The sequence below is a fragment of the Leptidea sinapis genome, chromosome 14, assembly GCF_905404315.1.
Source record: "Leptidea sinapis chromosome 14, ilLepSina1.1, whole genome shotgun sequence".
NCBI classification, from domain to species: Eukaryota; Metazoa; Arthropoda; class Insecta; order Lepidoptera; family Pieridae; genus Leptidea; species Leptidea sinapis.
In genome coordinates, this window is record NC_066278.1 from 10,202,427 (window position 1) to 10,219,586 (window position 17,160).

At 34.4% G+C, this 17,160-nt stretch overlaps 1 protein-coding gene across 2 annotated transcripts in view; it reads right to left on the reverse strand.

Annotated features, from left to right (window-relative positions):
• LOC126967942 (muscle-specific protein 300 kDa) overlaps window positions 1-17,160 on the reverse strand; it is a 118,559-nt gene that overhangs the window by 43,626 nt on the left and 57,773 nt on the right. For both annotated transcript variants that reach the window (XM_050812650.1, XM_050812651.1), the window contains exons 7-15: window positions 15,399-16,579; window positions 15,028-15,234; window positions 14,623-14,856; window positions 14,171-14,347; window positions 13,539-13,782; window positions 12,692-12,871; window positions 11,432-11,601; window positions 10,028-10,232; window positions 43-8,082 (exon numbers count right to left, since the gene is read on the reverse strand). In XM_050812650.1, the coding sequence (XP_050668607.1) occupies window positions 43-8,082; window positions 10,028-10,232; window positions 11,432-11,601; window positions 12,692-12,871; window positions 13,539-13,782; window positions 14,171-14,347; window positions 14,623-14,856; window positions 15,028-15,234; window positions 15,399-16,579 (10,638 nt within the window). The remainder of the gene's footprint in view (window positions 1-42; window positions 8,083-10,027; window positions 10,233-11,431; window positions 11,602-12,691; window positions 12,872-13,538; window positions 13,783-14,170; window positions 14,348-14,622; window positions 14,857-15,027; window positions 15,235-15,398; window positions 16,580-17,160) is intronic.

Genomic DNA, 17,160 nt, shown 5'->3' on the forward strand with positions numbered 1-17,160 from the left:
ATATTCACATTTTGATGGTAAATATGACTAAAGTATACATACCTGATATTTTTGTAGTTGATCATTTTTTTCCTCGAGTGTGGCTTTTGGTGTGTAAGTTTTAAGAATCACTTCTGTATCAGTTAGCCAATGCTGCAAACGGTCATTGGCCGCATCAAATTCTACCCATTGCTGAATTTTTTCTTCTATTCCACGCTTGACATCGTAAATTGCAGTTGTGTACTTATCTAAGTCGGCTTTCAATATGCCTAATTCGCGGAACATTCCTTCTTTTCCACGAGGTGATAATGCATCGCTACTGTTATCCAAGAGATCAGATAATATTTTTAATTTATTGGTTCCAAACGGTATAGCATCAAGAAGCTCTTGAATTTTAATAATTTTGCTTTGTAAGGCAGCTTTAGTTCCGGTAAAATCTGACAAATGATGTAATTTATCCCACAAGTTCTTTTGATAATCTTGTAAAGATTTTTGTTGATCAGCGAACCTAGCGTAAATATCAAATGACTTTTCGTGCTTATCGATTAACTCTGTTAATCTTTTTGTTATGATATTGTATCGATCCCAAATTGATGATATAGTACAATCCATTTTATCATGATCTTCAGTGCTTGACTGATAATTGGCCGCAACTAATTTTGCTTTCTCTGTTACTGTTTCTATTACTCTTTTATGAGAGTTAATTTCTTGCAGCAATGTTTTTTGTTTTAATATTTTGCTTTTTATTTCTTGTGCAGAATTAAGTATAGCTTTTGATTCATTATCAATCACTTTTTCTTTTTCATCTAACCACGACAATGTCTGTTGAAGAATTTCTTGATAGCTAGTCCATTGTAACGTTTGAGATTCATATTCTTTTTGCTGTTGTAGAATGTTTTCGTTAAATTTTTCCCAACGTTCTCGTAAGTCCCTTATTTCCATTCTTATATTCTCTCTTCCAGATGCTGCTGTTTCTGGTAGTATCTTATCCGCTGCATTAGTAAGTATACTTATTTTATGATCACCGTTGTCTTTTTCAAGTAAGAATAACTGCAATTTGCTCCCTTTGCTCTCTATATCAAGTCCATTTTCCTTATCAATCATTTGAGATACTTGTCCTTCTAATATCTTTAGCCATTGATCAAACTCTGAACTTATTTGTTTATATTTTTTATGGTCATTTACTAACTCAGCCCAATGAGTAATAATTTCTTTTGATATTAAGTGAAGCTGCTGATAGCGACTGTTCACTTGCGTTACCAGTGGTTTCAGTCTCTCAACTCGACTCATTTGTATAAGGCTGTGAGAATCATCAACAAAGGTATCAATCTCTTTTTCTTTATTATTAATATCATTGCGTAAATTTGAGTACTTTTGTAACTGTGATTCTTTTTCTTGTAAAGTTGAACAAAGAGCTTGATCTCGACATCTTGATTCCATATCCTTTAGCCATTCTGATAACCCTTCGATAGATTCTTCGAAGTTATGCCACACCTCAAGCATTTGCTTCAGTTTAGTTTCAGATGAGTTTATGTCTCTTACAGCTCTTTGCAATTGATCTTGTAAGCTGTCTATCTCAGATTTTATAGATATATTTCCTCCTTCAGAAGTACTTTTGCTTACATTTGAAAATACGGCTCTAATATTATCAAGTTTACTAGAACCTACTTTTTCGATATCCATTAAACTCAGTGCACATTGTAATTTTCTTACAATTTCTGGTTTTTCACCGGCAGCATTTTCAATGTCCATCAATTTTTCCGACTGAGAATTAATCCATTCTTTATATTGCTGAATAAGAAGACAAAGCTCTTCATGTTTTTTAACACATTCTTCTAGGTTATCTTGAAGGTTTTGTGATTTTGTGACAATATTTTGAAAAAGTTGTTTTATTGATTGTAGATAGACATTTAAGGATGCATCATGAGTTTGATCAACAAGCTGTTGAGCTTTATCACAAACAGATTCAACGAGTTGCTGGTGCGTCATTATTTCTTGATGCATAATTTTATGATTTTGCAACTGAGCTTTCTTTTCTTCTAAAGAGCCCTTAAGCTCGGTGTGCTTTTGCATAGCTCTTTCTACATCTTTCAGCCACTTTGTAAGTTGCTCTTGTGCTAAGGAGAAGTCAGAAAATTGTAAAAGGCACTGATCCAATTTATTCACAGTTTCTTGGAAACTGTCACCAAAGCTGTCCCACAGTGATCTTACTGTTCGTATTTTTTGGCGAATCTCTTCCCTGCCATCAGGACTTGTATGCGCGTAGAGTTTTTCGCCTAGACTCAGAAATTCTTCAAAAGTTGAACTTTTCTTATTTCTTAATTCATAAAGTTCCTTAGCTTTGTTTTGTTTTTCTTGTAAAACGGCGTAATCTCCAACGATTTCATTTAGATCTTGTAATTCACCCAACATATTTCCTATCCATTCTTCCATGTGCTCGTATTCATTGTCAAACGCTTGGTGTTCCGAAACAAATACTTCATACTTTGAAATTGATTCATTGATAAGATTATTTAAAGTATGAAATCGAGTTGCTAACTTCGAAATTTTGTTAGCAATTTCCGATTCACTGGGAGCATTTTGCATATCGGATAAAGCAGCAAAACTTGGCTGTTTTGAATTCATTTCTCTTTGTATTTCTTTGACCTTTTCTAAATGAGCAATTTTGGCTTCTAAATTGCTTTTCAGACTTTGGTCTCTCACTTGATTTTCTTTTGTTTTTAGCCATTCCTCAAGGTCATTTAAAGTTTTTTGACTTTCATTCAAGTGCTGTAAATTTTCCTTTAGTTTCTTATATTGATCGTCACAACTTAAGGAGAATTGGTCCCAAATTGTTTTTAATTGTTCAAACTCGCTTATTAGTACTGGATGACCATTTGGACTTGTTGTTTCTAATACTACGTGTAATTGATTCTTGAGAGATTCAAGGCTTTTTTCAATATCTTTTGATTTAATATTTACCTTTTCAATAGCATCTAATTTATTTTGTATGTCATCTTTTTGCGAACCGACTCCATAATGCACGATGCTATTTTCACCTAAAATATGGTTTATAGCATCACGTGTTTCTTCATACATTTGAACATATTTTTCATGATCAGTAACGTGTTTTTCATAAGTGCTAATCCTATTTGTTATTTCTCTTGCTAAGTTTGAATATCTGTCAATAGTCTTATTTAGACTTTTCTCTGCTTCTTCATCGGGCATTAATTTGATTTTTTCAGTCAGCTGTTGTAGTATAGTCTGATGCAAATCAACTTCTTGGTATTGCAATTTATTTGAGTGTAATTGACCTTTTTTATCCGGCAAGTTCGGCAGTAATTTAAACTCACCCAATTCCATTTCTTTTTCACTGATCCATTTTTGAACTTGATTGAAGGTGTCATCAAATGATGATCTCTTGTTGAGAGTTGTTTCAATGTCCTTAATAACATTATTTAGAGATTCAACTGAATTTTCGAAATAATCACGAAGTGCTCTTAGGTCATTCCTGATTTCTTCACGACCTTCAGGATTTATTCCACTAAATAAGGACTCACCTGATTCAATTACACTATTTAAGAGCTTTTGACCAATATCCTTATTATCGCTTAATTTTTTCAATTCATCTAAATCAGCTACAGTTGGTTTAGAATGTTTACTCATTGTCGCTAGGTCGGATATCTTCATGTTAGCATCTTTCAACCAATCCTTGAAATCATTCGTTAATTTACCGTATTTATCCTTACCTTTATTCAGCTCTTTCAACCTTTTTAGATGGTTTACTGTAAATTTACTAACTGCTTGATATCTATTTAGTAAATGATTGATGTATTGTGAAATTCGTGAATCAGGATTCCGAGACAATATTTGTTCTCCTATTTCTGAAAGTTTTCCGATTTCATTTTCAAAACACTGTATTTCATCGTTGAGAGACTCGATTTTCGCGATTTTTGAGTCAATCTCTTTAAGATCACTTAGATTTGTTACTTCTAATCGCACTTCATTTTCTTTGACTCTAAGCCATTCAGAAACATTTTCTGATAAAGTTTCGTATGCTTGCCATGATTCAATATTTTCCTGCAATCTTTTTTTAATTTCATCATAGTTTGAAGCTAACACATCCAAATTTTTCTTAGCTTTATCAGTTTGAACATTAGCTTCTTGGGCACTAGCTGGCTCAGCAACAATACGAAGTGTTTCACAGGCTTCTTTAAGCTCTTTCATTTTATTATTACAATCTGAAATTCCAGATTCAACATCTTCTAATGCTGCAAATTTGACCTCCAAATTATATTTATCACTGGAAACATCAGGCATACACCACCGTGCTTTATCGTCTAATATTTTCAGATTTCTGTTGAACATATTTAACTTATCAGTGAAAGATTTTTGTAAAAATGTCAATAAAGTAGTTTCAGTTTTATTAGCATGTGTTAAAACGTTCTCATATCTCTTCTGAAGATTACTAAGCTCTTTCGGTACAAGCGATTCATAAAATCCAGGGTAATTAATATTCATTTCCGAAACATTTTGTGCCAAGTTATCAATTTCCTCATTTAAATTTTGAAGCTCAACTTTACAAAGTTGGCACTTTTTTAATCGATCTAATATTTTAATGTTATCACCTGACATGTCATCACATTTAACAACATCATCTCGAATCTTACTTATTTTATCTGACAAAACCTTAATACTGTTCTTATACTTATTTTCTTTAGATTCGAGAGAAGAAAGAGCGCCCTCCAAGTTATTTGCTAATGTTTTTAAAGCATCAAATTCATTATTAAGATATTCAACAATCGAGGATACTTGACTGACAGGTATATTTTTATTAAGGTTACTTATTTGTTCACATTTAGTCAATATACTATTTTTCAAGGCTTCATAAATAGGAAGTTCCTCTTTGTATTTTGTTAAGTGGTTCTGTCCAAATCTTATTTCTATATTATCACAGGCATTTGCTAAATTTTGACCAGTTTCACTTAGCCACTGAACAACTTGATTCTTTATGTCATCTATTTGCCTCCAAACTAGTAACTGTGATTCTAAGTCTTGTATTCTTTTAATAACACTGTCATTTACTCTCTCCCATTGAGTTTGAGAATTCAAATATGTTTCTTCAAGCGGAGTTGTATTAAATCCACCTAAGGAAGATGCTTGTTTCAAAATAGACTGCTTTATAACATCCATTTGATCTAATAAGCTTTTAGAACGCTTCAAAAGTTCATACGATTTTTTAGCTTTATCCAAATTTTGAGAAGTTTGTACATAATCATTTGATGTATCTTTACTCTCACTAAAGAATTGTTCTGCTCTCTTCATTTCTCTCTCAAACGCTTCAGTGAAGTTTTTAAGTTCATGCAGCGTAGATGATAGCAGAATATATTTATTTTTAGTATCTCGAACTGAATTGACTAATTGATCCCAATTATTGTCCGCTGCTGTTAATGCATTTTGTATAGTTCCCATATTCGGTTGATCTTCACGCATCAAATGTAGACCTTCTTCTCTAAAATCTTTTCTTACTGGAAGTTTTTCTTTCATCCGGGTGTCTATTTGATCTAATTTCTCAGTCATATCTTGAATAGCAGAGTCAGTAAGAGGCATGTGGTTTTGAGTCATTTCAGTTAATGATGTTTGTATATCTTGTAAAGTTTGATTCAGAGCTTTTTGTTGCATGTTAAACTTATCCCATCTATCACCCACTTTTTGAACAATGTCACGCTTAGTTGTTACCTGGCTTAATAATGTCTCTGCTTTAGTTTCAATTTCCTTTACTAAATTGGAAGGTAATATAATTCGTCCTGTATGTTGATCTGTAACTCTAACTTTAGAAGGGCCGTCAAATAATGCTACATTACTTCTCCATTCTGGTATTTTGGTAATAATGTTTACAAGCTCTTGACGAAGCACTTCGTAAGATTCAGGAGTAAGCTTAGGTCCTTCTATTTGATATTGGATGTGATTAAGTTGCTGTTTATTATCTTCATACCAGTTTAAGAGATCTGACCATTTCATTAATAAATTTTTATTTTGTTGTATACCACTTTCAATCATTTGATAATGTTCTGCAATGTTGGAATATGTATCACTTAATGAACGCGATTCTTCTGGATGGGATGCTAGGGTCATATTCTTTACTTCATTATAAATTTCGGCAAACTCAGGAGCCTTAGCTGCATGTTCTTGTAGAAGTACATGCATGGATTGCACTGTTGGTTCAACTTTATCTGAGCTTATCTGATCCATGCTTTCAGTTTTCCTTCGAAAGTCGTTAATCCAGGTATCAAAGCTATGTAATTTAGCTAAAAACTCTTGACGAATAATTATTTTATCAGATATATCATTTATTTTAGATCTAACTGTATCTGCCAGATTATTGGTTCGTTGTTTGATATCAGACACTTTTGTTTTAAGTAAATTAGCTCCTTCAGGTTGAACATTATGGCAAATATTATCACAAGACTGAGACAATGTAATAACTTTAGCTTGTTGTTGGGAAATCTCGTTTCCAAATGACTTGAGTTTATTAAGTTCTCGATCTAATTTTTCAATTTGTGGTGTCTCAACATTGATAGTACGACTGTTTATTAATTTTTCTCCATTTTCAATCCATGTTTCTAATTGTTCTGCTTCCTTTTCATAATTTTCCCAATTGGAAACCAACTTTTCGAGTTTGTTATTCCATTGATCAGCTAGGTCATGAATAACTGCCCAACGAGAATGGATAGCGTCAACTTCATCTGGGGCACTTGTTTTTCCTGATAATTGATGGCTTACACTTGATAATATTTGTAAGTTAGTAAGCTGTTTTTCACAATCAGCAATAAGAGCTTTTGATTGTTGTTGTAGTTGTTGTGCTTCTGGTAAAGTTGTAGGTTTCGGTAATGTACTCAACTTGACCTCTACTTCTTCAATCCAAGGCTTTATTTCAGAAACACCTTTCTGATACTTTTGCCAACTTGCAAGATCATGCTGAACAACTTTTGTCTGTTGTTCTGTTGAGTTTTGTAGATCACTTAACATTTTTTCTAAAAGAATAACATCCCCTTTCAATTTATTAGAATCTGGTACGTGGTGTTCAACAGCTAATTTAAAACCTTCCTCAGCAGTGTTTCTTATAACATGCATTTTTTCAGATATAAGCTTTTGCAAAGTCTCGGATTTAGCAACACGTTCTTCTGGCGTTATATTTTCGGATCGAATTTGTGAAATAATTGCAGGGCTCTCTCTTTTTATCCATTGTCTGACGTGTTCTAACTTTTGCTCAATCTTATTATACTCTTCGTTGAATTTCTCCAAGTGTACCATCTTAGTGCTAACCTCACTTTGCACTCTTTCCAATTTATTTCCAATTGTCTCTAAATCTTTTTCTATGATTGGTTTTGGTTTGTTAGCTGTTAGCTTCTGCAACTCAGCGTATGTTTTTTGTAGCTGGGGAAGTTTATCGACTTTGGCTTTTTCCAATTCAGTATTAACTGATTTTGTTTCTTGTAGTTCACGTTTTACATTAGTTACACCGAGTTCCAAGCCTGGATGGGCAATATAACTTTCGATTTTATCAATGTCAGATAACAATTCCTCCTTTTGATATTCATAACTTGACCACACTTTTTGAGTATCACGAAGCTTATAGAGACGATCGTTATTCGACTCATAGGCTACATTCCAACCTGACTCAAGGTTTCTTACATCTTCTCTTACAAATGCCGGTGCATTTGCATCTTTTATTAAATCCTTTCCACGCTGTAACATGGACATTACTGATGGACGCTGTCTATCCAGTTTTTGTACCGCAACCTGCTGTTCTACAACCATTTGCTCAACTTGTTGCAAAGATTGTGGTTCAGGCTCTACCATAGCCTGTTTCTTCGCATTCTCTAGAATACAGATCACTTCATGTACCTCGCGACGGTATGTGTAACATCTTGTATATGTTTCAGTCTTAATCATTGTTATTTCTATAGTCGGTATGAGATTCTTGTATCTTGCAATTAGATTTTCTAATTTGACTTGTTCTTCTTGAGCTTCGTTGTCCGAACAGTGATTAGAAAGCATGTCGAGATTTTGAACAAGCCATTTCATATCTTCTCGTTTGCGATCAGCCTCGCGACATATATTCTGAAAAGATAAAGGTTGAATAATATTTGCATAATAATTAAAAGTTATTTATCATACTATATGCCTTAAAAGTCTTTAGTTCATAAAAATATTTTTCTGTTTCATAACTGACCAATCAAAAAATTAAATTAATAAATATTCTTCATTATATTTACCATTAGCTCCCGTAGCTGTGTTCCAGGGAATGCGTTTAAATGAAAACATATTAAATAATATACTTATAATTAAAAACTCAGTTGAGATTGGCTCACATTTCTATGATTTATTATAACTAATTTTTTTTGTGATTTAACATTTATTTTTTTGTATAAACATTCTTTTTATTATCTGTAGAAAAATCTATATAAGATATGATTAAGTACTCAAAATGATTGGTAGTTCTATTCGACCGTACCTACTTGTACATACTCATTCCCTTTCTACGGTGAATGATTATGTACTATTTTATTCATCAAAAGCATTTGTGTACATAGAATAAGATTACTTTCAAACGTCTATAATTAGAACAATTTCGTGGATTTTTCTTATCTGATTATATCTAATAGTATATAGGTAGAATAAGCTACTGAGTAATAATATTTAACGAAAAATTATTTTATATATTTCATCATACAAAAAATTCATTCGGACGACGTCCACTGCTACACAAAGGTGGGGAGGTCTCCAAAGAAAGAAAGATATCCATGATGATTGGTCCTGCGATACCCTCATCCAACCTATTCCGGCGAACTAGACCAGATCATCGGCCCATATTGTGGGTGAAGTACCAACCAATATCCTTGCATACAGTATATATTATATATATAATGTAATAATAATATAATATAATTATTTCAAAATATCTCGGTAATGATTGGATAAAATTCATATATAGTGAAAGTGTCTGGACTGCCTATTTTGAATACAATAAATACCATGTGATAAAAGATTGTAGAAACTTGAAGGTTCGGAATCTTTTCACTTGATGGATACCACATGATTGATGGGAAATTTAACCTTGGCCTACAAATTATGGTCAGTTTTAGGAGACATAGTCTAATCTTAACGTCACACTGACATGGAATCACTTAAGAATTCTTTGTGGCACGCATTAACTAAATTTCCCGTGGAAAGAGTGCCTGGCAAAACGAAAAAATGGCGTGTACAGACAGATTAAGGGCCTGCAATAAAGTCAAAGTAGTCATCATCAGTTAAGACTTCAATAAACAAATATATACAAGTTTTATCAAAATTATAATTGTGTAAAAATTACTCTGATAAATTCAGACTAAAATTATGCTATCTGGTATTTTAATATTGAATACCAAGACCTGTGAAGCCGTAGCTAACCAATTACATGGCCAATGAGATTCAGTTTGACTAACCGCGTTGCTATCTACCAAGAAGCAAAACAAAGAAGCCAAGTGCGAGTCGGACTTGAAGGGTTCCGTAGCAGCAAGTAACATAATATAAAATCTTGTAGTTCGATGGAACTTTGATAAATGTTTTAATAATTGTGTATTTTTTTTTAAATTAAGTTATTGACTAAATATTAAAATTATTTACCTAAATAATGGGATTTAGATCTAACTATATGCGAATTTGCAATTGCAAATATTTGAGTTTCAGTTCTAAGTATGGGGAACCCCCAAAATTTATTGTTTTTTTTTTTCTATTTTTGTGTGAAAATCTTAATGCGGTTCACAGTATTACATCTACTTTCAACAGTATAGCTCTTATAGCTTCGGTAAATAGTGGCTGTGACATACACGGACAGACAGACAGACAGACCTGACGAATCCATAAGGGTTCCGTTTTTTTCCATTTAGCTACGGAACCCTAAAAACAAGTACATGGTGTACTTGGCTCAGGTGATTCCTCTAGTATTGCTACAAAACTTGAGTATTACCAGTACCCTCATTGGTACTCCTCTTAAATCCGCAAAACACATAATGCCTGAAATTACCTGGAAAACAGTCTTCTCCCTTTCAAATGCTTCAGCTGAGTCGACCTCTCGCACGATGCTGTCCATTGTTTTGTCGACGTGGTCCATCCACCTTTCCATTTCTTTGAACCTTAATCTATACGACTCCCACTTCGCAGGAATCTGCTGTAGTTGTTGCCGGAAGTTTTCTACTCTGTGAACTGTTGATTCCCATTCTTGTTCGCATCTGGTGGAGTTTATTGGTAATTAACAATCGGGCTTGCAGTTTGCTAGATTATATTTTCTTTTATGAAAATAAGGGACAAGGCGAGCAGGACGTTCAGCTGATGGTAATTAATACGCCATGCACATTACAATGCAGTATAGCTCAGGATTCTTGAAAAACCCAAAAATTCTGAGCGGCACTACAATTGCGCTGTCACCTTCAGACATAAGATGTTAAGTATCGTTTGCCCAGTAATTTCACTAGCTACGGCACCCTTCAGAGCGATATACAGTATATATATATATATATATATATATATATATATATATATATACTGTATATCGCTCTGAAGGGTGCCGTAATATGATTAATATTATATATATATATATATATATATATATATATATATATATATATAATATTAATCATATTACCCTACATTGCTTTGTGAATTTTGGTTGAATACTTTTATACTTAACGCCAAGTAATTTAACTTATTTACATTTTAAAATTTTAATTTATGAAATCACTCAGGCGAATCTGGTACTAACTTCTACCAACAGAATTATGGAAAAAATCTTACAATTTTATCTGTTGGCAATCATTAACTTACTAAGTATTACAAAAGTGTAGGTGGTTAGGTCACAATAGTTCTCCTGGCCTCAGTTTAGCCAATCATACACAAGTATCGATAGCTCATATAAGAGATAATCGAATCTGTCTTCATTATTAAAAAAAATCATTTATTTAAAAGTTTTAAAACTTAAACTTATTTCTAATAATATTAATATAAAACAAACAGTCATCCCTGATCATGAAGATTGTAAAGAGAATTAAAAGTCGGGAGCGGGATAAATAAATAAAAATTATTTGTCCGGGAGGCCCAGAGGCGCAAATAATGTACAAAGTACTATCAATGCCCTTCAATCCCTATTGAAATCCCTAGTGGAAACCCAAGCGCTAACAGCTATTTTTACCAGCGGATCAGCCTAGCTATTTAACACGGAAACCCTGCCAGTATTCTTGCTACACTTCCTCGTAATGATAATTTTAATTTTATATAAACATATTAAATAGCTTATTATTATAATGATGTTAATTTTACTTAATTGGTATTAAATTCAGTTATTCAACGATAGTTAATTGTTCAAAAGTATGTAATTTAAATTTGAATTACTATGGGCATTGCTTTTCTATGCTATAGGTGAAACCAAACGCACCTTCTTAGAACTTGCTGCAGGCTGTCATCTCCAGTCTGATGCGTGTAGCTGGTGGCAATCTTGCTGAGATTCTGGAGACACTGCTCCACTTGCAAGATCTTGCCTTGCTTGCGGAAGTACTCCTCGTTTCGTAGTAAGATGCCATCTGCGTCATCACTCTGGTTGAACGCCTGTTGGATTAACATTATCTACAATAGCCAATATTGTATCATTGATAGTCATTTCCTGAAGACCTGTACTGGGACTGTATCTTGCTTAGTTCCATGCATTCCATATACCAGTGAGAGGCTTTTATGCACAGGATTCTCAGTAGGTGGGTAGCACTGCGGCGTCTTTTACCTCCGTGAAACAATTACACATTATTGTTTCGGCTTGAAGGGCGCCGTAACTAGTTAAATTATTCGGCTGATGGGACGAAATGATGAAAGCGCAATTGCAATGCCAATCAAAGTTTTGAGTTCAATCAAGAATACTGAGCGGCACTGCATTGTAATGGGCAGGGCGTATCACTTATCACAAGGTAAACGCATTGCACATCGTGTCACTTTTTACTCGTTAAAAAATATAATCACTGATATGCTGCTTATCAGTGGACAATTATTCACAAAATATTTAAAGTGGTGTAGATTTTGAGAGAGGAGCTTGGATCAGCTGAGTGGCTGCGAGTGTCCTTGAGATAACTCGCGTGCTACTGTCCAAAATATATCTTATTTTAAAGTTCTCCCTTGCAGCACAAGAGATCCAGCATGCGGTTGTTTTGAAGGTACCCATACCATATCATTGTGTCCAGATAAAGTAATCTGTAATTATTGCCAGTTTAATTCTTATTTTTATGGAATCAAAGAACAAATGAGCATTCGTATTCAAAAGTTGTGAGCCATATTTAGAACTGAGCACCATGGTAGACATAAGCTATAAAATTATCAGTCTTCGAGTTTGGGAAAACAAATCGTACCACATTTTTGTCTGAACATTTCTGGCGGGCGTTGATTATTCCTTTGGGACAACGTAATCTTTTTTTCTATAAGTTAATACTTAATTCTGGCGGAGTGGTCTCAGCAGGACTTTTATCACACAGTGAACTGTGTTAAGCCCACCGCGCATTTCGCGAGTCGAGTTCACAGAATACCAATTTGACAATCTTAGTAGATACTAAATGGTCTTAGTAAATTTAGTTTTGATACTTCTTCTGGAATTTGTATCGAAGTAATCACGGCCTACTACTATAAAGATTAAGAACTACATATTTTAATAACTTACTTGTTCTTCATAAGCGATCTCCTTGTCAATATCTTTGATGCAGTGGTGGAATATCGTCTCATCAAGTTTGAATTCCATTCTCATGAGGTGTGGCGGTGCTTGTTCTAGAAGACCTTTCCATCTTCTCTGCAACTCTTCAACAGTTCTTACTATTTTGGGTCTATCTTCCTCTTTGACCAACTATTGAAACCAAGCAGTAGAGTAATATTTATAAAAGAAAATAAATATAACGACAGTCAAGTCTCCAGATGGTTATTTTGTATTAATGTCAGAAACTAACTTCTGAGTATTAATTATCTCCATTTATCAAACGAAATATTTTTAAGCAGAAAAAACTTTCTTCTATCTTAGCACTGGGGAAGTTAAACTAAAATGAAAAACAAAACAATATTTTAATAAGTCTTTGACTTAAAGACGAAATTGAAAAAATTTTGACAAATTTACTTGCTTTTTGTTTGCGAATAGCATAATTATTTGGAGAGGAGAGTTGGAATGATTTTAAAAAATTATATGATATTTTTTGTTGCAGCGAAGATTAATATAAGAATTGAAAGAATATAAGACATAACAAAAGTATTAACAACAACGTTATATAATGTAATACAACCTATACTCTAAACACCTACTCAATTATATTATTATACTTATTCTTCTTACATTTATTTATAGCACGACTTTTAATTACTAACTTTAATCATCACCATACATAGTCTATATGAGCTTCCTGTTCATCGTTGGCCTTTAAGGAAACACTGCCAAAAGAAGAAGATAGCAAGTTTCTTGAGCAATGACAGTGGAAGAAGTAGTAATAATGAGGATAGGTTTAAGATTTTGATTAAGCTTTTACCTCAACAAGCTCCCTTCCGGAGCGGACCAGCTCAGAGACAGCTCTTTCATCAGCGCCATGGAAGAACCGCTCGTGTAAGTCCAGTGCCTGCTTGCTGTCAGCCCTGGTGTCTGCAAGTAGAGCCTCAGCTCTCGTGGCCCACTCCTCGACACTTCGCTTCTTCATTTCGAACTCGTCCCACGCGCGAACTAATCGCTGAAGATCGGCTTCTCGACGGGTTGCCTCCGATGATACGTACGCGAATCTGTTTAAAGATAGATTGTCTATATATAAATCTGGATTATAAGCGCAATTATAATATTAAAAAGCAGAATTATTTTATCTAGCACAATTAATTGTGCAGCAAACAGAAAGTTTACATTTCTATTTGAGTTTTTTTGTACAGGTCGTCTGCTTATCGTTTAACGGCTAATAGGTTAGGCTAATACACAAGTTTCAGTATTTGTGAAAATATAGATTCTCTTTTGAGTCTTAAATGGAGTTAACGAACTGTTTGTAAAGGTTTAAGTTGTAAAGTACGGACAATATGTTTTGTTATTTCTGCATTCATTATTAAAAGGCATGAAGCCATCCAATGTCAATTAATGGTCAAATTAATAAAATATTAAAACAAAGAAATCTTTTTTTAGTACCTGTCATTAAGATCCTTCATTAGAGTCAGTTGTTCGGAGACATCCGCACTTTTGTCGTCATCAGCAGCTCGCACGATATTTTGGAACACCTTGTTCTTACTCTCCAACATCGAGCGGTAGTACGTAGTGCGAGAGAAGAAAGTGCGGTGGATCTCATAGGTTTCTTCTATCACCTCGCTGGGTATTGAAAAAGACGAACTTATATATTGGCAGCAAATGGTTGTTTGAGAACGTTACTTTAAAATGATCGCATTCTGTATTTTGCCATATCAAATCAACTAATTATACTAACTACTACTAACCAACAAATAAAAGTGTTAATATAATTAGGTTCTGCAATCCACTTCCCATTCATAGAAGTTACAGTGTTAATTTATTATTAATATCGACTCAGTTTTATCTTTGCATAGGTCAATGATTTATACAATCTTCACCCACAATATTAGACTTACCGTCTCGTTTCAGTTGTAGTTCTCAATGTCTGTTCAGCTTTATCTAACCAGTGACTGATCTCTTTTTGTCCACTCTCCAGTGATTCGTGTTGCACCAATAATTGCCTGAATTGGTGCAGTTTTACAGGAACCATTGCTCTCACTTTCACTAGAGCCTCTTTTTGTTGCTTCAACTTCGACATGTTGGCTTCTACTTCATCCCGGGGAAGATCGGCGATAGCATTTTGGAATGTTCTGCAAATACATGGTAAATCATTTAAATTTTCTTTTACAATTAAGTTTGTTCAATTATCGGAAGTTTTATCTAGTTTTAGTTATAGTAGAATCTATCTTAGAATTTATCTTGGGTTTCTTGTAATAATTAAATTAAATAAAAAAGTACTAGATTTTTTATAATTCACCGACCTGCTTATAGATTTGAACAATTCTTCATGTTGCTCAACCTCTGAGTTAAGCTGCAACAACTGATCGATGTAAGTTTGTATATCCACAGTATTGGCCCGAGGGTGCCGTGATAGCAGATTATCCGCAGTAATCAGCCATGAGTCCAAGGTTTGAATCCCGGTAGCCAACTCCCGGCGATGTCTTAGGGCATCACCTCCACGGACGTAACTAGAATGATTATCACATTTTTAATTTTAAGCCAATGACAAGAGGGCGCCATGGCTCACCTTGTAGAAACCGACTGACCTTAAACTTCCACTGCATCATCTGAACGAACTTACAAAAGAACAAAATTTTATATAATAATTTAAAATAAATATATGTCAACTTACCGCTCAGCCTCTTCCCAAATTCGCTCCCATCTCTCAGTTATTTCTACGTACTTTCTCTTGACTTCTGAACATTGTTCTTCTGTACATGTGGCTGCCAGAAATCCTGCAGTATCACCCAACATCTGATGCCTCTCTTTCCATACAGTCAAATCATGGAAGAATTCTAATCTCTCATCTTCAGACACTCGTAACATATGCTGTGCCTTGTCTAACCAAGTAGTAAACTGATCAGATATCATCACCCATCTCTCCCAATGAGCAACAACTTCTTCAAGTACACTTCTAGCACATCTCACCTCAGAAGCTACACGTTTCCAAGTTTCGGATACATCTTTCAAAAACGCATCAATTTCTCTCGCTTCAGTCCTATCTACTTCACACACTCTCTTATATTCTTCCGCTACTTCCTTAATATCTACGTAAGCTCGGTCAAATTCTTGGAATATCCTATTTTTCGTAACAAAATTGTCGTAATCTTCTAATAAGGCACGAACATGATCGATTCGACCGTACTTGCCGGTCCAAGTGGCTAATTTAGCCTTCGTTAATTCCGTGAATGCAACGATGCAGCATTTATGTTCCAGATACTTTAATCTTGCTTTTCTTTGTGGAGCATCATGATTGACAGTGTGTAGACGATCTTTAATATTTTGCAGTCTTTCGGGGGGAATCTGTGATGCTTCTGGTGACCTAAGAGCGGCTTCAAACCGGTCAATAACTTCAGGCAAATCAACGAAAAACGCAGCGTGCTCTTCAAGTTTTTCGCTGATAACAGCAGCTGTTCTTTCATCTAATGCTGTAGGTATTTCGTCGAAATATAAAAGGTATTCAGCTCTAGCGAGCCATTCGCCAATATTTCTGAAATCACCTGGTAAATCTGAATCGAGTAGCCACAGCCATCTTCTATGAAGCCTTTCAAGTTCGATCCACAGTGAAACAAGTTCGCGCCACGAACTTGGTGCAATTGCAACGAGACTCTGAGTGTACATGAGTTTCTCCAGCTTGCGGTACAGCGGTTCGCGAGCAATTCGCTCAGTTTCTGCTAGAAGATAATCATGGTAGTTTCTTGAAAGTGTTCTGGAGTCGTATTGCCGTTGTATTGTGATGACACGTTCGGCAAGCCATGCTCGTAGTATTTCGTATTCTTCTTGCACAGCTGCGACTGCATCTGGGCCTGTAGTCTGAAAGCAATATCAAAATTTTGTCAATATTTTTATCATGCTTCTTAAGTCAGTAATTCTTAAGTAATATTTGGAGAGAAATCTGTAAGATGAATGAAGTTTCTAAAAAACGGCATGAAACCGACTACAATGTTTTTTAAAATGTTCATGGTCTCAGATATTTAAAGAAAATACCTAAAAGACCAGGTAGGCCTGTCATCGAAAAAAAGGCATAATACATTATTTGCTGTGCCTATGATTTTGGTTGAAGCGAAATGCATGTGGAGGGGAATCAAACACTTATTATTTTGTACAAAATAAATTTTGTTTTTTGGACTTCGACGAAAATTCTAATAAATAGGTTGAATACCTTTTTAAACTATGGACAGAATAGTGAAAAACTATCGTGTGATGATGATAGTAACCAATTGACCAAAGAGTATGTTTTATTTTTATGCATACTTTCATAACCCATTTATAAATAGATGTTTTGAATCTAGGCTTTACAGTATAAATATACTAGCTTTTTCCCGCGATTCGATTCGTGCGTAGATACGTACGCAATACGTACATTACTTTGGGCAGCAATTTTTATTTTTTAA